We start from the raw sequence: 20,472 nt of genomic DNA on the forward strand, positions 1-20,472 counted from the left end.
GGATGTTTCCTCACAGTAGGGTTTTCTTACATTATTCAGAGCATCCAGGGAGGGTGATGGGGATGTGCTTGTGCCTCTCAACCCCCAAAAGGCCAAATTCTGTCACCGTTGCTTTCACCCCCTTGCTGGGCAGAGTTTCCTGCGTGCAGACACGGCTGGATCCAGCCTGGAAGCCCCTGAAGTGCTGTCTCCGTGTCCCGGCTGCGCTTGGCACCTCCGGCTGCTGCTGGCAGGGGACGCTGCTGACTGTCACCCATATGGGGGGGGGGGGGGTCACTGAGGTTTTGTGCCTGTCCCAAACCCCCCCCGGTGAATTCAGGGGCGTTGTGGCGATGCCTCCACGGCGGCTGCCGCCGCCGATATCCCCTCGGCCGCGGCTCCTTCCCAGCGGGGCCGGGAATGGATATTGAGGAGATGACGTTCAAGCGGGGAAGGGAAGGAGGAGGGGGGGGGACGACGACGACGAAGTTTGGCCGCGAGAACTCCGAGCAAAGATGTTTGAGCCGGCCTGACGCTCGCTTTTCTCCCTTTACCCGCCCCCTCTTGGAGCTCCCAAATCTCCCAGTCCCAGCGGCGCTGGCTGTCCCAAGCCCTGCCAGCTCCGGGGACGGGACACGGCCAGCTGCGGGCAGAGGCACACGCAGGGAGTTTTGGAAGTTTCTGCTCAGCCCCCCATCCATCCACCCACCCACCCATCCATCCCCTCGCCCTCCCGGCGATGCCGGGCTCCAGCAGGAGGAGGAAAGGCTCGGGTTAAGGGGCCGGGAATAGGAAGCGATGCCTCTCTCGGAGAGCTCCTATCTGCCACCCGCTGCCTTTGTCCTGAGCCACGTCCTGGGCATCGCCGGCGTCCTGTACTGGAGGAGCCGGAGCAGGGAAGGTAGGGCAGGGAAAGGGGGGTGCTGGGGGGCACGGAGTGCTAAAATGGCCGGCACGACCTGGCACGGGTTGTTGTCCCTCCCCAGGAGCCGCGGCAGCGACAGGGACAGGGACAGGCGTGGCTGTGGGGAGGAGGGAGGAGGACACGGCAACGGGGAACGCTCCGTGGGCTCTGAACCCAAATGGGGCTCTGAACCCGAATGGGGAGAATTTGAGAGCCTAAATTCGGCCTCACCACCCATTCCCGGCCTGTGTGGGGCTGGGGGTGACCGGGATGAGGGGAGATGAGTTTGCTTTTTGTCTGGCACAATCCCACCACGCGTGGCCGGGGTTCTGCCTTCCCTTGTGCCCCGGTGCCTCCCAGCCCTGTCCGTGGCAGCGGAGTCTCCGTCAGCTCCCAGCACCGGCAGACACGGCCCTGGGAGCTTCTCCTGGGGCTGGCACGGCCTCTCCGAGCAGCTGGGGCTGACCCTGCCTCAGTTTCCCAAAATAGGGCCCGCACATGACTGCTCAAGGAGGGCAAGGATTCGTTACAGGGGTGTGGGATAGCTCCAGGCCCCAGACGGGGACTCAGTAGCGCCTTCTCCGTCCCGACCTCTTCCCCCTGGGATTTGTTTGTTTTGATTCCTCGCTCTTTTCTTTGCAGCCGTGCTTGTTCTCGCCGGTGCCTCCGCATGGGGCCCTTTCCCCGCGTCCATGACCGATTCCCTCTTTTCTTTCCCTTTTTTTTCCCTTGCAAAGGGGCGGGACTGCGCAGCCGGGCAGCGCCTGCAGGCTTTTCCCTGGATGCCGCTTTGGGATCCGCTTCTTCCTTTCTCCCTCTGAGCTACTGGGGGAGAGGGAGGTTGAGAGGGAATTGCACAAGTGTCATGCAGAATGCACCCTGTCACCCACTAAACGCAGCCTTGCTGCAATTCCTCCCCCTTAATTTATCTCCATGGCTGGGTGGTGTGGTCCAGGGATGTTCTTGGCTCCATTTGGGGACCTCTTAGATTCTTCCCAACTGGACTATTTCTTCCTCATGCTGATCTGCTGCTTCATCCTACTTGGAGGGATGTTTCCACCCCTTTTTGAAAAAATCCTGGAGTCAGTGTTGCAAGCAGCAAGGATATTCAAAACCTGGGTTTTTTTCACTACTTTTTTCCCAGAAAAGTGAAGGTAAAGCCCAATCCTGGGAGAGCAGAATCATTTTGCAGCAGGTTTTTTTTGCTCTGTGATGCTCAGACAGCTCTGCTGAGCATCTGCCCTGCTCTCCTTTGCATCACCACATCTCGGGTGTCTCCCTCATTAAATATCTGGGTGTTGGATACTTTTCCACCACAGGTATCTCTTCTGCATTCTTCCAGGCTGAATCAGGCTCCGTTTCCTCTCCCTGGGTGAAAGGCTCTGTAAATCCTGCCCTGTTGGCTCTGTTGTCATGATGGATTATGTCAGCTCTCAAGTTGGCAGCCAGCATGTTTTAAATACCTTGTGCTCCTCAGCCAGCCAGATTTTTTTGCATATCCCCCCTCTCAGAAGTGCCAGGTTCAAAAAGCCCCCTGCACAATCTCATTCTTTGCTTGTTTTGAAGGGAAAACTCTGGGTTTCAATGCTTAAAAATTTGGAGTTTTGGCTTTTTAAAGTAACCAACCCCTCCTTTAGGCCATGGTTGTCTCTTATTTAATCCCACATTCACACTGGGCGTGGGCTTGGAGATATCCTCGAGATCTCTGTGAGATCAGTGCCCTGTCTGATGTCTCCTGTGTTCCTTTGGATTTAACAGCAGGAGGAAGTTTGGGAATCACTTCCCAACTTTATTCCAGGAGCACCAAACCCCCTGGTTCCCTCCCAAGGATGGTAAAAGGCCCTGCCAGGGAGCACTGGGTGTTGGTGGGATGGAGGGTGCCAAGGCAGGGTTGGGATTAGGGATGGTGCCTGGCCAGGAACCTTTTATCCTGCTGGTTCCTGGGGCTGGGGCTGGACTCTGGCAGCAGCCTGAGGCAGGAGGAGACACACAGGGATGGAGTGGGACAGCGAGCAGGGCTGGTGATGATGGAGGAGAGATCTGGGGGGGGAGCAGCAGCTCCTGGCCAGACGTGTTGGGAGCTGCTGGGGACAGGCAGGAGCTGCCAGGACAGAGGTTGCTGCAGGCAAATGGGATGGGAATTGTCTGTGCAGGGCCTTGTGGTGGTGCTGGAGGGGTTCTCTGGCAGCCAGCGCCTGTGCGAGCCATCCCTGTGACGATGGAAAGTGCCTGGGGATGCTGAGGTCCGGCAGGATGGGGAGTGGGAGTTTTTCTGTCTGTGCTCAGCTGATGCCTCAGCAGCTGTGGGGCAGGATGGTTCTCCCTGTTTCCTTTCACTGAGTGAGTTCAGTAGCAGAACAAAACCCCCAGGCCTCACCTTCCCCTTGAGCAGCCGCCAGTGCCCCTGGAGCCTCTGCGGGGGATTTGTGCCACAGTGGCCCTGCTCCTTTGGGATCCCCATTTTTGGGGATGCAGTGAGCTGACCTCTGGTGAGCAGTGTTAGGAGAAGAGGTGGGGAGGGAATTAAACCACGTGTGATCCTGTTCATGGTCTCCGTTGGCTGCTGGTGCTCCCTGTGTCACTGCCACCAGCCCTGTGTGTGAGGGACCTGAGGCTCTGCAGTCCCTTTTCCTGCCACTACCTTGTCTTTGGAGTGGGACAGATTTTCCTTTCCTTTTCCCCGTAATCTTCCCTCTCTCCCTGCCCTACCTGCCTGCTGACTGTCCCTGGATGGTGACAGGGTGGGTTTGTGGTGGCTGGGGCCAGCAAACCTCTGCTAGACCAGGGAGAGAAGGAGCATGGGGGGGATTGCAACAAGTTATTTGTCAGGGTGACTCTGGAAAAGATTAGCTGGGCAGAGATAAGCTTGCAATGCCTTAATATTGTTAGTAAGCAGTAACCAGCATTATTATTAGCTCAGCTGATAGCACGGGCCCCGGGGCTGGGGAGGTTTAATCTGGTTAGAGCCCGGGAACCACCCGGAGGAGGTGAATCAGGGCAAAAAAACCGGAGGAAAAAACCCCATTTCTGCAGGACATGGGAAGAGGGATCTCGTGGAGCAGCCTTTGGGCTGTGGGCACTTCTGGGATGCAGCGCTGGAGTGCCGACTGTCCGTGCGGGACCCGGTGACATCCATGGTGACATCCATGGTGACATCCATGGTGACATCCATGGTGACATCCATCCATCCTCTGTCCCCGTGCGATGCTCGGGGGCAGCAGCGCGGCTCCTCTCGCCCTCCAGGCCGGGGCAGCAGCCGGCAAAAGGGCTGCGGGGGGATTATATTTAGAAGAAGAGGAAGGGAGGCGGTGATAAGGCGGCCCCCGTTATCTCCCCGCGTGCCGAGCTCCAGCACCGGGACATGATTTGGGCAGAAGCCTCGGGCTGGCGGGAGAGAACAGCCCGGCATTGTCCCTCCCGTCCCTGGTGCAATTAACTGGAAAACAAGAGGAGGAAAAACAAGCCAAGAGCGGGGGCCAGCGGGCAGTGCCCGGCTCTGCGGGACCAGCCCGTGCCCGCATCCCGCTCCCGCATCCCTGCCCCGCATCCCGCTCCCGCATCCCGGCCCCGCATCCCGCTCCCGCATCCCGGTCCCGCATCCCGGTCCCGCATCCCGGCCCCGCATCCCGGTCCCGCATCCCGGCCCCGCATCCCGGTCCCGCGTCCCGGTCCCGCATCCCGGTCCCGCATCCCGGCCCCGCATCCCGGCTCCGCATCCCGGTCCCGCATCCCGGCTCCGCATCCCGGTCCCGCATCCCGGTCCCGCATCCCGGCCCCGCATCCCGGTCCCGCGTCCCGGTCCCGCATCCCGGCCCCGCATCCCGGTCCCGCATCCCGGCCCCGCATCCCGGCCCCGCCGCGCTTTGGGCTGCGGGAGCCGCACCGCGCTCGGCATCGCTTTCATCCCCACGGACCGGAGGGAGCAGCAGCTCTGTCCTTCGCTGCTGGGAGCGCTCCGAGCTGCTCTGCCGGCTTCGGGAGGGTTCTGCAGAGCCGGGAGCAGCCGGAGGAGCCGGGAGCGGTGCGAGGTCGGCGGCGCGGAGGAGGAGGAACGGCCTCTGCCCGCTTTGCCGAGGGCACCGAGGGTAGGAAGTGGCTCGGTGGGAGGAGCTGTGGCCCTGAACTCATCCGTCCGCACCCGCCGGGGTCGGGCTCGGCCAGCGGGAGGTGCCGGCTGAGGACCCTTCCCCAGGTGCTGCGGCTTTGCCGGGAGCAGCGCTCGCCGTCCCGGGCCGGGACCATGGAGAGGCGGCTCCTGGCCGGGGAGAAGAGGCGGCTCAGCGCCTGCCTGGTGTGCCGGATGTGCTGCATCGGTCAGTACCCCCTGCCTGCCCGGGCACACGGGCTCCGTCCATCCCCACGGGCTCCATCCATCCCCGGCGGGCACTGGAGTTGGGAAGGGATGCGATACCGCGGATCTGGAGGGGTCTGGTGCAGGAGATCCCTAAAAACAGAAGTGGGGGTGACACAGCTTCCCTGGAGTTGGGAAGGGACGTGACACCGTGGATCTGGAGGGGTCTGGTGCAGGAAAATCCCTAAAACCAAAAACGGGGGTGACACAGCTTCCTACGGCTGGAGCCTGGCAGGATGGGAGCTGAGGGTGGATGTGGCTCAGCCCACGGGTGGTTTTTGGCTCCTGGTTCCTGTGCCGTGGCCTGGGGACGGAGTGGGACGCAGGGAGGGGACGCTCGTGTCACCGTGTGCCACGTGTGTGCCGTGCTCTCAGAGGGGGAAGCCGCAGGGTGCGTGAGGAAGAGGAAGAGCCGTTGGGTGGTGCTTTCCAGTCTGCGTGGATGGAGGCATCGGGAGGTTTTCCCCAGGGTCCCTGGGGCTGTGCAGGGACCCCCAGTGACCCCCCCCCAATCCCAGGAGGGGGTTCTGGGGCTGTCCTAGGGAGCTTGGCCTGGGAAATGCTGTTTTTTTTTTTTTTCCTTTTTCTCGATTTTTGACTTAAAAACAAAGCAGGGGGTGCTGCTGCCTGGTAGACCCTGATGTCAGAGACGTGTTTTGGGTGAGCAAGGCTCATCCTTTCCTGAAATATCCATGGGGTGCTCCGGGCTGGAGATGCAGTGCTCGGGGTTGTGTGCCATGGGTTGGTGCTGGGGATCTCTCTGTGCTCCATTGTTGAGTCCTGCTGGACACAGGGCTGCCCTGAGCCCCCCTCACTACCTGGGGAGCTGAGTGGGACCCCCCTGCCCTGTGGGACCATCTCCTTTCGCCTGTTTGCCTGTGCTTTTCCCCTGGTATTATTTTTTTCATGGAGCAAAAAGCCTGCCTGGAGCTCCCCCACTGCTGCTTGGCGTCACCACAAATGTCCCATCCCGTCCCCCTGCCACCCCTGGGGATGGCACCCACATTGTCACCCTGTCCTGGCAGCACTCAGAGCTCCCAGTGTCCGGCCAGGGCTGAGCTGTGGGACAGAAATAAACATTAAATCCTGGCAATCCAATGAACCAAAAATACAGGGGCAGAATAAGCTGCTAATTGCACACCCGGCCAGGACCCGTTACGGGACATCTGGGGGTTTATGTAACACCCTAAAGCCTTCCAGGAGTGGGCAGGAGAGGGGGGGACACCCTCCTCAAATTGGGCAAACCCCCCTGTGCTGCCCCTGGGGGAGGTGAGGAGGCGCACAGGGGGTGAATTCTGGTTGTACCTATCCCACTCATCCACGCTGCTTTCCTTGAGTATCCTTATTCTCAGCAGGGAAAAAGAAAAAAAAGAAAAGGTGTATTTGGTTGTGCCTGGCATTTCCCTACCCCGGGGCCGTGCTGGAGCCTCGTGAACGGCCCCATCCCGCAGCATTCCCTGAAAAAGCTGCCTCTGTTCCCTGTGCCCTGGGCTGGCACCGCCGGCCATCCCTCTGTCTCTTCCCCTCATTTCAAAGCCCTTTGAGTTTCTGCATGAGAACCACTGACCAAGAGCTGCCTTTGTCTCCTTTTGACAGATGAACGGGACAGAGTCCAAAAGAAAACCTTCACTAAATGGGTCAATAAACACTTGATGAAGGTAAGAGTCACGGATTTTGTTATAAAGCCACTGAAATGACCATCCCTGTGCCTGCTGCAGCTCAGGACTGGCAGATAAATGCCTTTTTAAGGGTTTTAAAGTTTTCTTTAATGCCAGGACTGTTTGTTTTGAGTGTTCATGTGAGTCAGAGCAGAGCAGGATGTGCTGGAAATGTGCTGGAGCCTTTGGAGGGCACTGTAGCATCACCACAGATCCCTTTTCTTGCCTTTCCCTCCTGGGCACCCGTTCCTTGCTTAACATGAGGTTTGTGCATCCTGGGGGGAAAGGAGGGGATCCTGAATCCCCCCCTCTCATCCCCTAGCCAGGAAAAAGGGGTCATTTTTGTCCTTTGAAGGATGCTCCAGGATGGAGACAAGATCCAAAGTTTGTTAAGCAGGATTAACGTGGCACCACGAGGTGCCTCCCGCTTTCTTGGTTAGTGCTGGGTGGGTTTGAATTAATTCTCCATTTGCCAAAAAAAAATAAAATAAAAAAAAGGAGGAAAAAAAAAATGGTTTGAGCACTAGGTGTCCCAGCTGTGTTTTCCTGCCAGCTTTGCAAAGCTCTGTGCCAAGCTTTTGGCTGCTTCCTAAACCTTGCAGAGGAGGGGAAAACAGAGAAAAATCTTGAGGCTGCTGGGGGAGAACATCCAGGGATTCCCAAGTGGGTAAAACCCCAGGACAAGCCCTGGGTGTTGGGGGAAGAGAGGCTGCACCTGGTGCCCATGGAAAGCTGCTCTGGTGCCAGGTGGGAGCTGCGTTTTGGGAGGAATGTGAGCAATGTGAGAAGTTAAATTCAGAAGTTAAAATCATGGGGTTACCTGGGGCGCAGATGGTGTCACAGTTGGATGTTGTGTGTGAAATTGGCAGCAGCTTCTGCCAGGCCCTTTGGGAAGGGGGAGGCTGCTTTTCCTGCTGATGATTTTGCTTTCCCTGGTCATGATTTTGCTTTTCCTGGTCATAATTTTGTTTTCCCTGGTTATGATTTTGCTTTTCCTGGTCATAATTTTGCTTTCCCTGATGATGATTTTCCTTTCCCTGCTGATGATTTTGCTTTCCCTGGTCATGATTTTGCTTTCCCTGGTTATGATTTTGCTTTTCCTGGTCATAATTTTGCTTTCCCTTGTGATGATTTTGCTTTCCCTGCTGATGGTTTTCCTTTCCCTGCTGATGATTTTGCTTTTCCTGATGATGATTTTGCTTTTCCTGGTCATAATTTTGCTTTTCCTGGTCATGATTTTGCTTTTCCTGGTGATGATTTTCCTTTCCCTGCTGATGATTTTGGCATCACCGATGGCTTTTCCCCTCCCCAGGTGCGCAAGCACATCAATGACCTCTATGAAGACCTGAGAGATGGTCACAACCTCATCTCCCTCCTGGAAGTGCTGTCAGGAGTGAAGCTGGTGAGTCCCCAGGGCTGGGCTGGGATTCTGGAGTGCCCCTAAACCCCCTCCATCCTCTCCCTGCTCCTCTTCACCCCCAGCCATCTGCTGTCTTTTCTTACCCCATGGTTTCAGTTTCAAATGTCCGTCACTGTTTCTTTTATTATCATGAATTTTATTATTTACTATTATATTTTTCACTGTATTTTTTATTTATTTCTTTTTACTCAAACCCCCTGTTCCTCAGGCTGGTTTGTCATCTGATTATGGTGCCTTGGGCAAAGCCCTCTTCTTGCCAAGTTTTACACACCTTCACCTTCCAGATGCGGCTCCATATTTAAAATCATGGAAAACAGCAGAATTTAACCGAAAACTGCTTCTGTGGCAGCGTGCCCAGCAGTTTATCTCAGATGTGACACTCCTGCCTCGTGCTCAGCTCCTGGGTTTGTAGCAGTCACTGGTGCCTGGAGCATCGTAGAGTTCCCCCTCCTTCCTCCTCCTCCTCCTCCTCCTCCTCCTCCTCTTCCCTCTCTGACTGACACATTCCCTCAGCTCTGGGAAGATCCCCATTGCCGTAGCACAGCAGGAATTATTTTAGTTTCCCCCAAAAATAGGATCTGGGCAAAGATCTCCTACATCCCTCCGCACCCTCCGGAGACGCCAAATCCGATTTTGCGGGGGCTGCAAACTTGGATCACTCCACTTGTGATCCAGACAGCTTCCTGCTCCTCAGCTTCCAAAATCAGGAGGAAATTCCAGTGTTGGAACCCAGGGCGTGCTGGAGACTCAGCCACCCTCACCCTGTGCTGTTGCCGTCTTTTATTTTTTGTTTCTGGGTGTTTCTCCTGTTGCTGTCTTTTTTCTTTTCGTTTTTTTTCTCGTGCCTGGGTGTCACATTTTGGTTTCCATTCTGTGTCCCTGCCCTGTGTGCCACCCTCCCCATCCTCCTTAGCCTGTAGAGCCACCAGCTCAGTGGAGCCTTCGCCTGGTGACAGCACCAGCCTGGTGCCGTGCGAGCAGCGAGGAGGAGGAAGATGATGATGATGAAGAAGTAGGTTGAGCCTGCCCCTGGCCACAGCAGCAGCTCCCTGGCAGTGCCACCAGATCATCCAGTGCCATCCCAGTGGGGGTTTGGGATAAAACCCAACCCTGGGTGCTCTGCTGGGGCAGGGATGTGCTCCTGGGCTCTGTGTGTGCACTGCGGGGTCAGCCTGCAGGCAGGACACGCCACCCACCTGCTGTGACAGCATGTGTCCCCTCCACGGGGCGGGAGGGGACAGGGACAGGTCCTGCACGCTGCTCGGGGCCGTGTGAGGGCTGCACACCTGGCACTGCATGGGCAGGCTCTGGGCACGGGCACCTTCTGGGATCCTGCATGGGACTGGGGTGGGAGCGAGCACAGCACAGCCCCAGCTGAGGGTCAGAGCCCAGAATGTGCCCAGATGTGTTCGTCAGCCCTTGTGCTTGGGGTGACAATGCCCTTGTGCACTGTCACCTCCCTGGAGTGCTGCAGGAGGGGCTGTGGCACCTTCCTGATGGTCCCCTGCAACCCTGGCGGTGTTCTCCTTGCAGGGACAGCTCTTTCCCTTGGCAGGGACAGATTTACCCTTGGCAGGGGCAGATTTTCCCTTGGCAGGGGCAGATTTTCCCCATGCAGGGACAGATTTTCCCTTGGCAGGGGCAGATTTTCCCCATGCAGGAGCAGATTTTCCCTTGGCAGGGGCAGATTTTCCCTTGGCAGGGGCAGATTTTCCCTTGGCAGGGACAGCTTTACCCTTGGCAGGGACAGATTTACCCTTGGCAGGGGCAGATTTTCCCCATGCAGGGGCAGATTTTCCCTTGGCAGGGGCAGATTTTCCCCATGCAGGAGCAGATTTTCCCTTTTCAGGGACAGCTTTACCCCTTGCAAATACAACTCTTCCCTGCTGGGACAGCTCTTCCCTTCAGGCTGGAACAGGAGGGTGACTCAGAGCCCTTGGGGTGTCCCAGCAGTTCAGAACATGGCTGTGGGCTCTGTCCCCCCACCATGGCTGGAATCAGATGGTCTTTAAGGTCCCTTCCAACCCAAAGCTCCTGTGATTCCATGAACATCCTGGTGATTCCTCATCTTGAGGCTGGGATTTGGTTTTGGGTGTTGTTCCTCCTGCTCCTGCTGATTCAAAGCCTCCCATCCCCTTTCCCTGGCCGTGGCTCAGCTGATGGAAACTTCTGGAAATCCCTCAATTTCAGCAGAGATGGGCAAGGCCCAGGGTGTCCCTTGTGCCCCTTCCCAAGGGGTTCAGAGGTACCTGGAGCAGCAGCCCCTGCCATGTGTGGGAAGAGCTGCAGGGGCTGGTGCTGAGCTCAGGGTTCCTCTGCCATCAGTGGGGACCTGCAGTCCTGAGTGAGTCCCCCTGTCCTGAGTCCCCCTGTCCTGAGTCCCCCTGTCCTGCCTCTTCTTCCACCTGGACAAACTGAACTCTGGTCCTGTTTGAGTTCTTTGCTGAACCCTCTTCCCAGCTGGTCTGGCTGTCCATGAGCTGGGCAAGATCCTGCCCTGGGATCTCAGAGGTTGAGCCAGGCCTGGACACAGCCCCTCAGGGCCTCAGCAGAGGTCTGGATCTCAGCACCTTCCCACCTCCATCTCCCAGCAGGGCATTTTAACCTTCTTCCAGCAGGATTGTGCACAGCAATGACCTCATTTCCTCCAGAACAAGGCAAAGCAGGACGTGGTGGGGGGCACAGGGGGTCACAGCAGCACGCTGACAGCTCCCAGGGGGGTCACTGTGCATGTGGGGTGCTGCCAGCCCGGCCCCACCAGCAGCCTGACCTAAAATCGCTGCCTTGTGTCTTGCAGCCGCGTGAGAAGGGGCGGATGCGCTTCCACCGCCTGCAGAACGTGCAGATTGCCCTGGATTTCCTGAAGCAGCGACAGGTGAGGGCTGATAAAAGCTCATCCAGCAGAGCTGGGTGGTTCTGTGCATCCTTTGTCTTGTCTGAGGCTTTGGAAGGAGCGGAGGAGCAGCCTGTGCTGGGGTGTGCCCGTCTCTGCGGCGCTGATGGAGAGGATGGATTGCAGGGGGATTTTCCCTGTGGCTGTCGTGCCTCTGGAAACCACCCCTGCACACAAAAACCACTGTGGAAAAGGGACCTGACCCCAGCTCTGAGAAGGGGTTGGCAAATGTCACTTCTGCACCCCAGAAAGGCTCCCCTGGGGCTCCCTGGCTGTGGGGATGGGTGGCTGTGGCACGTCCGGGCCTTCCCACCAGTTTCTGGGGACATGTGGCAGCTGGCTCTGCCCAGCCCACACAGCCTTGACCTCGGGGCTGGCACTCCTCTGGAGATCAGCATGGACTTATTATCCCCCAGTTTCTGGAGGACAGGCTCTCTCCACCAGGCTTTTGGGAGCTGCACAGCCCTGGGCAGAGCAATGGGATGCATCCCGAGACTTGCTGGCTCTGCAGGTGGAGCCCCCACAGCCCCAGGGGCTGGGTGTCCCGTTCTGCCTGTTGGGCCAGGTCCTCCCCACCGTGATGCTCCCAGATATGCCAAGGTGATGATGATGATGGTGATGATAAATGGTACCAGTTCATGCTGAAGCAGAGACTTTTCTCCCTCGCTGCTGGCCTGAGGGCATGGAATAAATTTGAGCACATTCCCTACTCCAGGGAGGGCGAGCTGCTTCCAGCCCCCCTCCTCCTCCTCCTCCTCCTCCTCCTCCTCAGCTTCTTGATAGAGACATTTTGCCAAGGGCTCTGGGGAACTTGTTTCTCCACTTGGATGAAACAGCTTTTTCCTTTGAAGTGTGGTGGCCTTGCTGGGATCTTAGCCCAGAACTCCTGCCAGGGAATGATCCGTGGGGTCCCTGGAGTGCTGGGGAGAGGAGACTCCCCCAGGGGAGGAGTGAGGGTGTTCCTGCCTTCATTAGAGCTGGGTTTTGAGCCCAGGCTGGAGTTAAAGCTTGGTCATCCCCTTTTTGCCCACTCTCTGTGCTCTGTAGCTCTTCAATTATGCACCAGTGCTCAGGGCTTTGGGGACTCTGCTCTGTGAGCTGAAGTAAAGCCATTAAGTGCTGGGAAAGCACTTCAGGATGGAGAGTGCTGGAGACATGGAAAAATCCTCCCCAAGCCGGGAGATGAGGTGGCATCCCTGCCTCTTTGGGAAGCCCTGGGATCTTCCTGTGTGCCTGTTCCTCACTGGCGTGCCAGGGGTGGCCCTGGGGACAGCGTGGTGGGGCCGTGTCCCCCTGCTCTCCGGGCGAGGCTGATGGGAAGCTTTAACCCCGTTTGCCTTTTTTTTTCCAGGTGAAACTGGTGAATATCCGCAATGATGACATCACAGATGGCAACCCCAAGCTCACCCTGGGGCTCATCTGGACCATCATCCTCCACTTCCAGGTAGGACATGGGATTTTCCTGCTGGAGGGCGCGGGGCGGGCGTCAGGAGCTATGGAATCCTTGTTTTTCTGCATTTTCCATGGAGATGTCAGCACATGGATGGGTCTGGAGGTTCGTGGCAGTGTCATGGAGACCATGCTGGGAGAACAGCAGCAGCCTCCCCTCGTCATTTGCATAATGAAATCATTAATGATGGGTTGTGTGCCGTGGCCTCCCGGGGTTGTTGGCCGTGCCTGTTTGCTCAGCTGGAGTCTCTGGAGGGGAAGAGCAAATTTGGAAGGGGCCAGGGCTTTTATCCCAAGGCACTCCTGGCCCTTTGGGTGGTCAGTGCAGCCACAGAACTTCTCACTGGGATGGAATGTGTCAGCTGGGTGACAGCACAGGGATGGCAGAAGTGCCCTGACCTGGGACTGTCTCCAGCAATTGTGTGTTAGAGATGCTGTTGGAAAAGCGGAGTTTTGGGTCTTCAGTAGCTTCAAATTATCCAGTTGTAACTCTGATGGGCCTCGGGGAGTGACGTGTGCCCATCATTGAGTTGGCATTTGGGGTTTGATGGCCTCAGGGGGGTGATATGTGCCCATCAGTGAGTTGGCATTTGGGGTGTGATGGCCTCGGGGGGTGATGTGTGCCCATCAGTGAGTTGGCATTTGGGGTTTGCTGGGCAGTGCTGCTGTCAGCAGCTCGTTGGCCATGTGGCATCAGCTCTGTAGGATTTGCTGTATCCCAGCTCCCTGCCTTATCCCTGCTGGCATCCTCCAGACAGGACTTGTGCTGGCTGTGAGACTCTTAAGGAAGATTGCACTGGAAGATTGTATGTTTTGGAGGCTGGGCAGTGCCTCAGGGAGAGGCTTTTGGTGGCAGCCTGGGGCTGAGCTGGGTGTGGGGCTGCTGACGAGGCTCTTCCCAGGGGTCAGGCTCTGGATGCTGATGAGTCACTGCTGTCATCTCCTCCGTGGGGCCCTGGCTGTGGCATCTTGTCCCCGCTGTCCCTGTGGCCAACCAGCCCTGGTGCATCCTCTGTTGCAGGAGAGGGACATCAGGAGGTCCTGGGTGCCCTCCGTGCCTGGCTGGGAGGGGACACTGCCACCCTGGCGTGGGTGACACGGGAGCGGGGCGGGTGCTGCGAGCCTGTGTGTCCTGCTCCCGCTGCACTAACGGGATTTTTTCTGGGGTTGTAGCTCCATTGTGAACCTCTTAATCTCCCTTAGTGTCCCAGTGCTGCTGCCTGGGGGCAGGCGGCTGGGAGAGCCCCAGAGAGGAGGTTTGGGGATGGGATGGTGCTGCTGTGGAGCTCAGGCTCTGCCAGCTCTGGCGTGGTGAAGATGAGGAGGGTGCCTTGGTGCCCTGGGGGCTTTTCCTCGTGTCCTGAGAGCTCTTGTGCTCACTGGTTTCCCTTAGTCATCTTCTGGATTGCTCCGTGTTGAGCATTTCCTCGTTGAGCATTTCCTCATTGAATGTCTCCCTGCTTCCTGGGGCTGAGCTCAGTCCCCCCATCTTTATGCCCCCTGCTCCCCAATTTTTGTCTCACCCCCACTTTTGGTGCGTGTTACCCTACCCTGGTCCCTCTGAGCTGGCAGGCAGAGTTGGGGTGCTCCATGCCCCTCAAACCCCTGCCCTGGGAGGCGTTTGGGGCAGGAACCCCAGGAGAGAGGCAGGACTGGGGCCAGACTGGGCTGGGCAGCATCACCCTCCCGTTCCTGCTGGGACCCTCTGGCTGCAGCTCCCTGGAGCGATGCTGGGTCCTCAGGGCACCTCTGCGCCCCAGACTGGGTGAGCCTGGCAGCACAGTGAGCACATGAGTTGGGCTTTTGGGGCTCCCGGAATCAAGAATGAAGAATGAAGGAGCAAACCTTCCGAACTGGAGAGAAGCAGCCCTGCGGAGCCGGCTGGCGAGCATGCAGAGTCACTCTGACTCCTCCCTGCTTTTTTTTTTTTTTTTTTCTTTCCCTTCCCATTTCTCTCCCACCCCTTCCTTTATTCTACCTTTGCCAACCTTCCTTAGGTTCTGTGTTTTATCCCCGTCTTCCCCACCCTCTCCCGCTCTCCCCTCCTCGCTCCGCCGCCTGATTCCTGCTCCCCTGTTTGTGTTGGCAAGGGCCGTGCTCCAATTACCTCATATTTGGAGAGAAGGACGCCGCAGCCAATCCCCGCTCCCTCTGCTTTTAGGTCAAGTGATTTCTGAACTGCAGTGAGATGCTTTGAATTTGTCTTCTCGCAGCGCCCAGGCTGTAAGATGGCTGTCTGGAGCGGCGGCGGTGGCGGCAGGGCTGGCGGGAGGGGACGGCGACAAGGGGCACTCGGTGGAACGCCGCGTTTGATCCGATGAAGCCCGGGTTGGGATTTATTCGGGAGCCGGCGACTCGCTCAGCTGCCTTCCTGCCGGCACCGAGCAGGAGGAGATGGGGAATTCGCTGGGCTGCGTTAAAGAGCAGAAGGAAAAAGCTGTGGGGAAGGCACCGCTGTCTCCCAAAAAAAGGGTGCGCTTCAAACGGAGGCGGAGAGGGAAGAGGAGAGCGATGCCCGAGGCAGCCCCGCAGGAGGAGCCGCCGGCGCTGGAGGTGGCCGAGGATGAGGATGAGGCGCTCAAATCGAAGGCATCCCCAGGGCAGGAGGGAGGAGAGGAGGAGCCCTCCGGCAGCCGGGACCCCGATGCGGGGTCGCTGCACCCCGGCATCATCGTGCAGGTGAAGGAGCGCTTCCAGGGCGAGCTGCAGAAAGCGCGCCTGGTGCTGGAGCCGCAGCGGCCGGGTGTGGCGGGAGCTGCCCGGGAGGAAGGCACCACCGTCATCGCCCGCCTGCTGGAGAACCCGGCCGAGAGGGACTGCGAGAAGGCGGTGAGCCGCCTGGTCGAGCTGCAGAGGAGCGGCAGCTGCCGGGCTGTGCTGCTGCCGCTGCGCGCAGGGACCGATGGCCGTGCTGGGACACTCCTGTCCCCGGCCAGCGCCGTGCCCGGCCAGGAGCCAGCGGCCCGGGATGCGTGGGGGAAAGGAGGCAGCGATGATCCCAGCTCCAGCGCCGCCTGGACCTGCTCCTCCGCCGCAGAGCCGGGCACCGTGTCCGAGCTGTCCACGCCGTCCCCCATGGTGGATCAGCTGGAAAACCCCAGCGTGGGGAGAAGCTCGGGGCTGCCCTCGGAGGGAGATGGTGCCGGGCTGGCGGCTTCCCGCAGCCCCTCCTCCTTCAGCGGCAGCGCGGCCCGCAGCTCCTCGGGGTACGGCAGCGAGCGGCCGGCCAAGGGCACAGGAGCTGGTGGGACCACGGTGTCACCCTCCGATGGTGGCCTCAGGCTCGCTCTGGAGGGCCGGGCTTGCAGGGGGAGCTCGGGGACAGCCGGAGCAATGGTCAGTGTGTGAGTGTGCCCAAGCCCCCTTTCCGGAGCGGGGTGGGGGGGACCTGGCTCAGGGATCCCCAGATCTTGGTGGCTCCTGCGTACGGTCATTTCGGCAATGGGACAGTCTCGTGCTGTGGCAGGGGCAGAAAGCTCCTGAGGCTTTTCCCCTGCAGCATCTCCACTGGGAAAGTGTCCCTTGGGGACTGAGCTGTCCCGTCCCCTGCTCCTGGCACAGGCAGGCTGGGAGTGACAGCTCCTGGATCCAGTGGGTGCGGCTGGTGGCTGCTGTCACCACTGCCACTCGTGCCCTCAGGGTGTGAATTTGGGGTGTCCCCTTCCTGCTGCCCATGCAGGATGGATGGCAGCAGGATGAGCATGGAGACGTGGGGGCTCTGCCTGCTCTGAGGGGTCTCCAGGAGGAACAGGAGGGATTGGTGCTGTGTTTCAGAGCCTGTTGCTGCTTGCTGGTCACTGTTTTGGGGGTGACAGCGTGGGGCAAAGGTGCCCTTGGGTCTGGTCAAGCTGTGAATGCCCCAGGACAAGTGTGTGGTCCAAGGGGCTGTGGCCCTGATGCCTTTGTCAGGTTGGGACCACTGTCACAGCCACCATGTGGCCTTCAGCATCCTGCCACCAGTTGCTTGATGCACAAAGCTGTTGCTGGAAGGGTTTGGCCCCAAGTCCTGCGAGTTTCCACTCTCTTTTCTTGCTGGTGCCTCCCTAAATCTTTGTCCTGTCACAGACATGTGAAGAAAGGAGGGTGGAGCTGGTGCCACACCCTGCACCTCCATAAGCACATCTCTGGGAGAGTTTCCCTCAAGGATGCTCTCAGGGAACAGGCCCAGTGCTTGGAGACCCTCAGTGCTGTGTCAGGGATTAAAAATAAAGGATTTATCAGATCAGGGTGCTGTGAGGTGCTCCTGGATGGGCAGCACTGCTGGAGAGCCCTGGGTGGGGCACAGCTGGTGGGTGGGTTCACAGTAGGGTTCATTCTGCTCTTAATTAAGAGCCATCAGGTAATTAATAAAGGGGTGCTGAGCAGAGGGAGCTTTGTGGTTCCTCCCTGGAGGTGTGGAGAGTCCCATCCTGCTGCTCACCCAGCACCTGGTCCCATCCATCCCCATCCCAGCTCTGCCACCAGGTGCCCGTTCTCGACACCCCTGGGGAAAGGCAGCCCCGGGGCTGGAGGAGTTAAAGGCAGCTCCAGCAGCGTGGCAGCAGCTGACAAAGAGCAGTTTTATGTGTGATGAGCATGTCAGGCTGGAGAGGGAGGTGAGCTGCAGCATACCAATGACACCGGCGGGGCGGGACAGACGCTAATCCCGCAGGTCCCTGTCTCCTGCCTGCTCAGGGATGTCTGACAGCCCCGAGCGCTGCCAGCACCCAGCTGAGCGTGTTTTGGGGAGGGATTTGGGTGTTTTCAGGGCTGGGTGCTGGCACACCTGCTCCTGCGATGCCGAGAGGAGGAATCCGGGAAGCAAACAGCCTGCGTTGCCTTTCCGTGGGCACCCCGTTAAATCCGAGCAGCTCCCACCCTCCCCTTTGTCCTCCCCTTAATTAAGGGGAGGTAATTGTACTAAGTGGGGAGCTGGGGGAGGGTGAGAAGGAAGCCGTGCCAGTCGGGAATTTGCTGGCATGCGGGGACACGTGCGTGGTGTCACGTGCCAGTCTGGGATTCGCAGCCAGTCCTGTCTGAGGGGTCCGTGACTGTCGCCGTCTTTTGTTGGGAACTGGGTCACAGCACCCCCTGCCACCAGCCGGGCAGAGGGGGGGATGTCACATCCTTCTCCCCTTCCTTCCCTTTTCCCCCAACGTGGAGCTGCTCCATGGCTGGAGGTCGGAGAGCTCCTCTCCAGGTGTTTTCCCGCTTCTTAAGTTGGTGTTTTTTACAACAGGCTGCTCCAGGTGGAGCTCCCCTGCCACACCTGCAGCCCCAACAAGAGATACTGGTGGTGGTCCCTTCTCCTTGCCCACCCTGGGTGCTGCTGGGTGGCAGAGACCATTCCAGGAGCCCCGGGTGCCTGAGGGTGCTGGGTGCTGGGCAGGAGCAGTGAGGGTACAGGAGGGTGCACGGTGTGTTTGGAGCAGGGAGAGGCAGGAAGGGACCTGCCTGGAGCCTCCTCTCTCCAGGACATTGTGTTCCCAGTGAGGTGTGTCCCTGTCTGTGGGGACAGGGATGGTGCAGAGGGAGTGGCTCTGGTGGTTGTTGGGAGCTGGGGTTTGGTGGTGTCAGCTCGGGTCCCGGCTGGGCTGGGCTGTGTGGCCAAGCAGCACCTGGTGGCTCTGTGAAATGGGCTTAGAGAATGTCTGGCTCTGCCTGTTTGGATCTCCAGCCTGCCCAAACCACACCGTGCAGATCCTGTGGTCCCTTCCCAAGTTCCTTGGTCACAGGGTCCCCTCTCCCCATGGTGACCACAAGTTGCCTCCTGCCCTTTCTGGTAGCCAGGTCTGGGGCAAGTTCACAGGAACTGGATGTGCCTGGTGGAGGCTTCCCTGCTCCTGCATCCTCCCATGGCTGTGCTGCTTCCTTACAGATCTCTGACATCTACATCAGTGGGGAGCTGGGGGATATGTCAGCCAAGGAGAAGCTCCTGCTGTGGACACAGAAGGTGACAGCAGGTTACATCGGGCTGAAGTGCACCAACTTCTCCTCCTGCTGGAGCGATGGCAAGATGTTCAACGCCCTCATCCACAGATACAGGTAGGCAGGAAGCAGCAGTGGGAGTGTCATGAGGGTGGGAGAAGGGATGAGGCTCTCCCAGGGGTCTCTGCCCACCACTGTGGTTCAGTGATGGGCTGGATTACTTGGAGATGTGGCAGGGAGGAATGTCTTTTATACCTGGAATTCTCTCTTCTGCCAGGTAGCTGTGGAGGGGGGGGATGCTTGGAATGAGCAAAAGATACATCAGGGAAAAAAATCTTGTTGAGGCTGGGGAGAGAGGCAGAAATGAAAAGCTTTAAAACTCTTGAGTGTTGCAGTGCTGCCCTTTTGCTCTCCATGAACAGCAGCACTTCCATCCATGCTTTTATCCAAGGATCTTGGAGGTCTCCCAAGCAGCAGTTAATCCTCTCTTGATTCCTTCTTCCCCTGCTGGCACCAAGAGGTTTTTCTTTGCAGCCTGAAGCCCCCTTCCCAAGGGGGATGAGCCAGGGAAGTGCTGCAGCCCAGTCCCCTTGGAGAGCCCCCACCCTGGAACAGGAGCTCAGGCCAACCCTGGGAGCCACCCACGGCAGTGATGCCCACCCAGGACGCTCTGCCCTGGCCACCTGGTGCTGGTTGTCACTCTGGGGCGTGTCTTGCAGGCCAGATCTGGTGGACATGGAGAGGGTGCAGATCCAGAGCAACCGGGAGAACCTGGAGCAGGCCTTTGAGATCGCCGAGCGCCTGGGGGTCACACGGCTGCTGGATGCTGAAGGTGGGGGCCCAGGGCATGAGACCAGTGCAGGGACATGCCAGCTTCTCTTCCCACTCCCTTTCCTCACTGCCTTTCTGATTCTCTCCTGCCAGATGTGGACGTTCCCTCTCCAGATGAGAAATCTGTGATAACTTACGTGTCTTCAATCTACGATGCCTTTCCCAAAGTCCCCGAGGGAGGAGAAGGGATCAGCGCCATTGTAAGCACTGCTGAGGGCTGGGAGGCTGGGACAGCCTTTTTGGAGGCAGCTGGGGGTTGTGGGCAGGGTTTGGGGAAGGGTCTGTTGCCTGTGGAAGAGGGCTGAGGAGAGGGAGGAGGACCCCATTATGGTGTCTGCCCTATGAACTGCTGGGGTGTCTGTAAAGCCACAGCACTGCCCAGGCTCTGGAGGAAAAAAGCTGAGCTTAGAGAGAGCAACTGGCAAGGAGGATCCTCCTCCTCCTCTCTGTACTTGGGATGGCATCACAGCAGGAAGCCCTGGCACACGATCCACCCTGTAGTTTGTCTGTAGCACCTCAGTTCTCTGTGATTTGCCCACCAGCAGTGCTGGCAAAGACACTCTCACCCCACAGGAGGTGGATTCGAGGTGGCTGGAGTACCAGACCCGTGTGGAGTCCCTCATCTCGTGGATCAAGCAGCACACGATACTCATGTCAGACAAATCCTTCCCCCAGAACCCTGTAGAGCTAAAGGTAGGTCCTGGACAAGGTCTCTCCTCAGTGTGTGCCGTGTCCAGTGCTGAGGGATGGGTGGTGGCAATCCCCAGGGTGGTTCCTGATGAGCCTTTCTCATCCCAGGCACTTTATAACCAGTACATACACTTCAAAGAAACTGAAATCCCAGCAAAGGAGCAGGAAAAAGGACAGATAGAGGAGCTCTACAAACTGCTAGAGGTAAGGATCATCCTGGCTGCCCAGAGGCTGGTAGGTGGGAATGCTGTGCTTTTTCAGCAAGACTGAACTGTGCTCAGTTCAGGTTTATTTTGGAGTGGAGAAGTGGGAACACCCCTCAGGATAAACCAGGCAATGAGCAGCTCGCTGCAGGAGCTGAGGCAGAGCCCCTCTTCCCTTGCTGTAATT

The 20,472-nt window shown here is 58.3% G+C and overlaps 1 protein-coding gene across 1 annotated transcript in view; it reads left to right on the forward strand.

The window, feature by feature from the left end:
- Positions 1 to 777: 777 nt before the first annotated feature.
- Positions 778 to 20,472, forward strand: part of MACF1 (microtubule actin crosslinking factor 1) — a 113,842-nt gene continuing 94,147 nt past the window's right edge. Inside the window, 10 exon segments of the mRNA XM_054517241.1 lie at positions 778 to 880; positions 6,831 to 6,892; positions 8,205 to 8,294; positions 11,110 to 11,187; positions 12,557 to 12,649; positions 18,512 to 18,678; positions 19,281 to 19,393; positions 19,486 to 19,592; positions 19,966 to 20,085; positions 20,191 to 20,286. Of these exon segments, the coding sequence (XP_054373216.1) occupies positions 778 to 880; positions 6,831 to 6,892; positions 8,205 to 8,294; positions 11,110 to 11,187; positions 12,557 to 12,649; positions 18,512 to 18,678; positions 19,281 to 19,393; positions 19,486 to 19,592; positions 19,966 to 20,085; positions 20,191 to 20,286 (1,029 nt within the window).

The sequence above is a fragment of the Molothrus ater genome, chromosome 24 (assembly GCF_012460135.2).
Source record: "Molothrus ater isolate BHLD 08-10-18 breed brown headed cowbird chromosome 24, BPBGC_Mater_1.1, whole genome shotgun sequence".
Classification (NCBI taxonomy): domain Eukaryota; kingdom Metazoa; phylum Chordata; class Aves; order Passeriformes; family Icteridae; genus Molothrus; species Molothrus ater.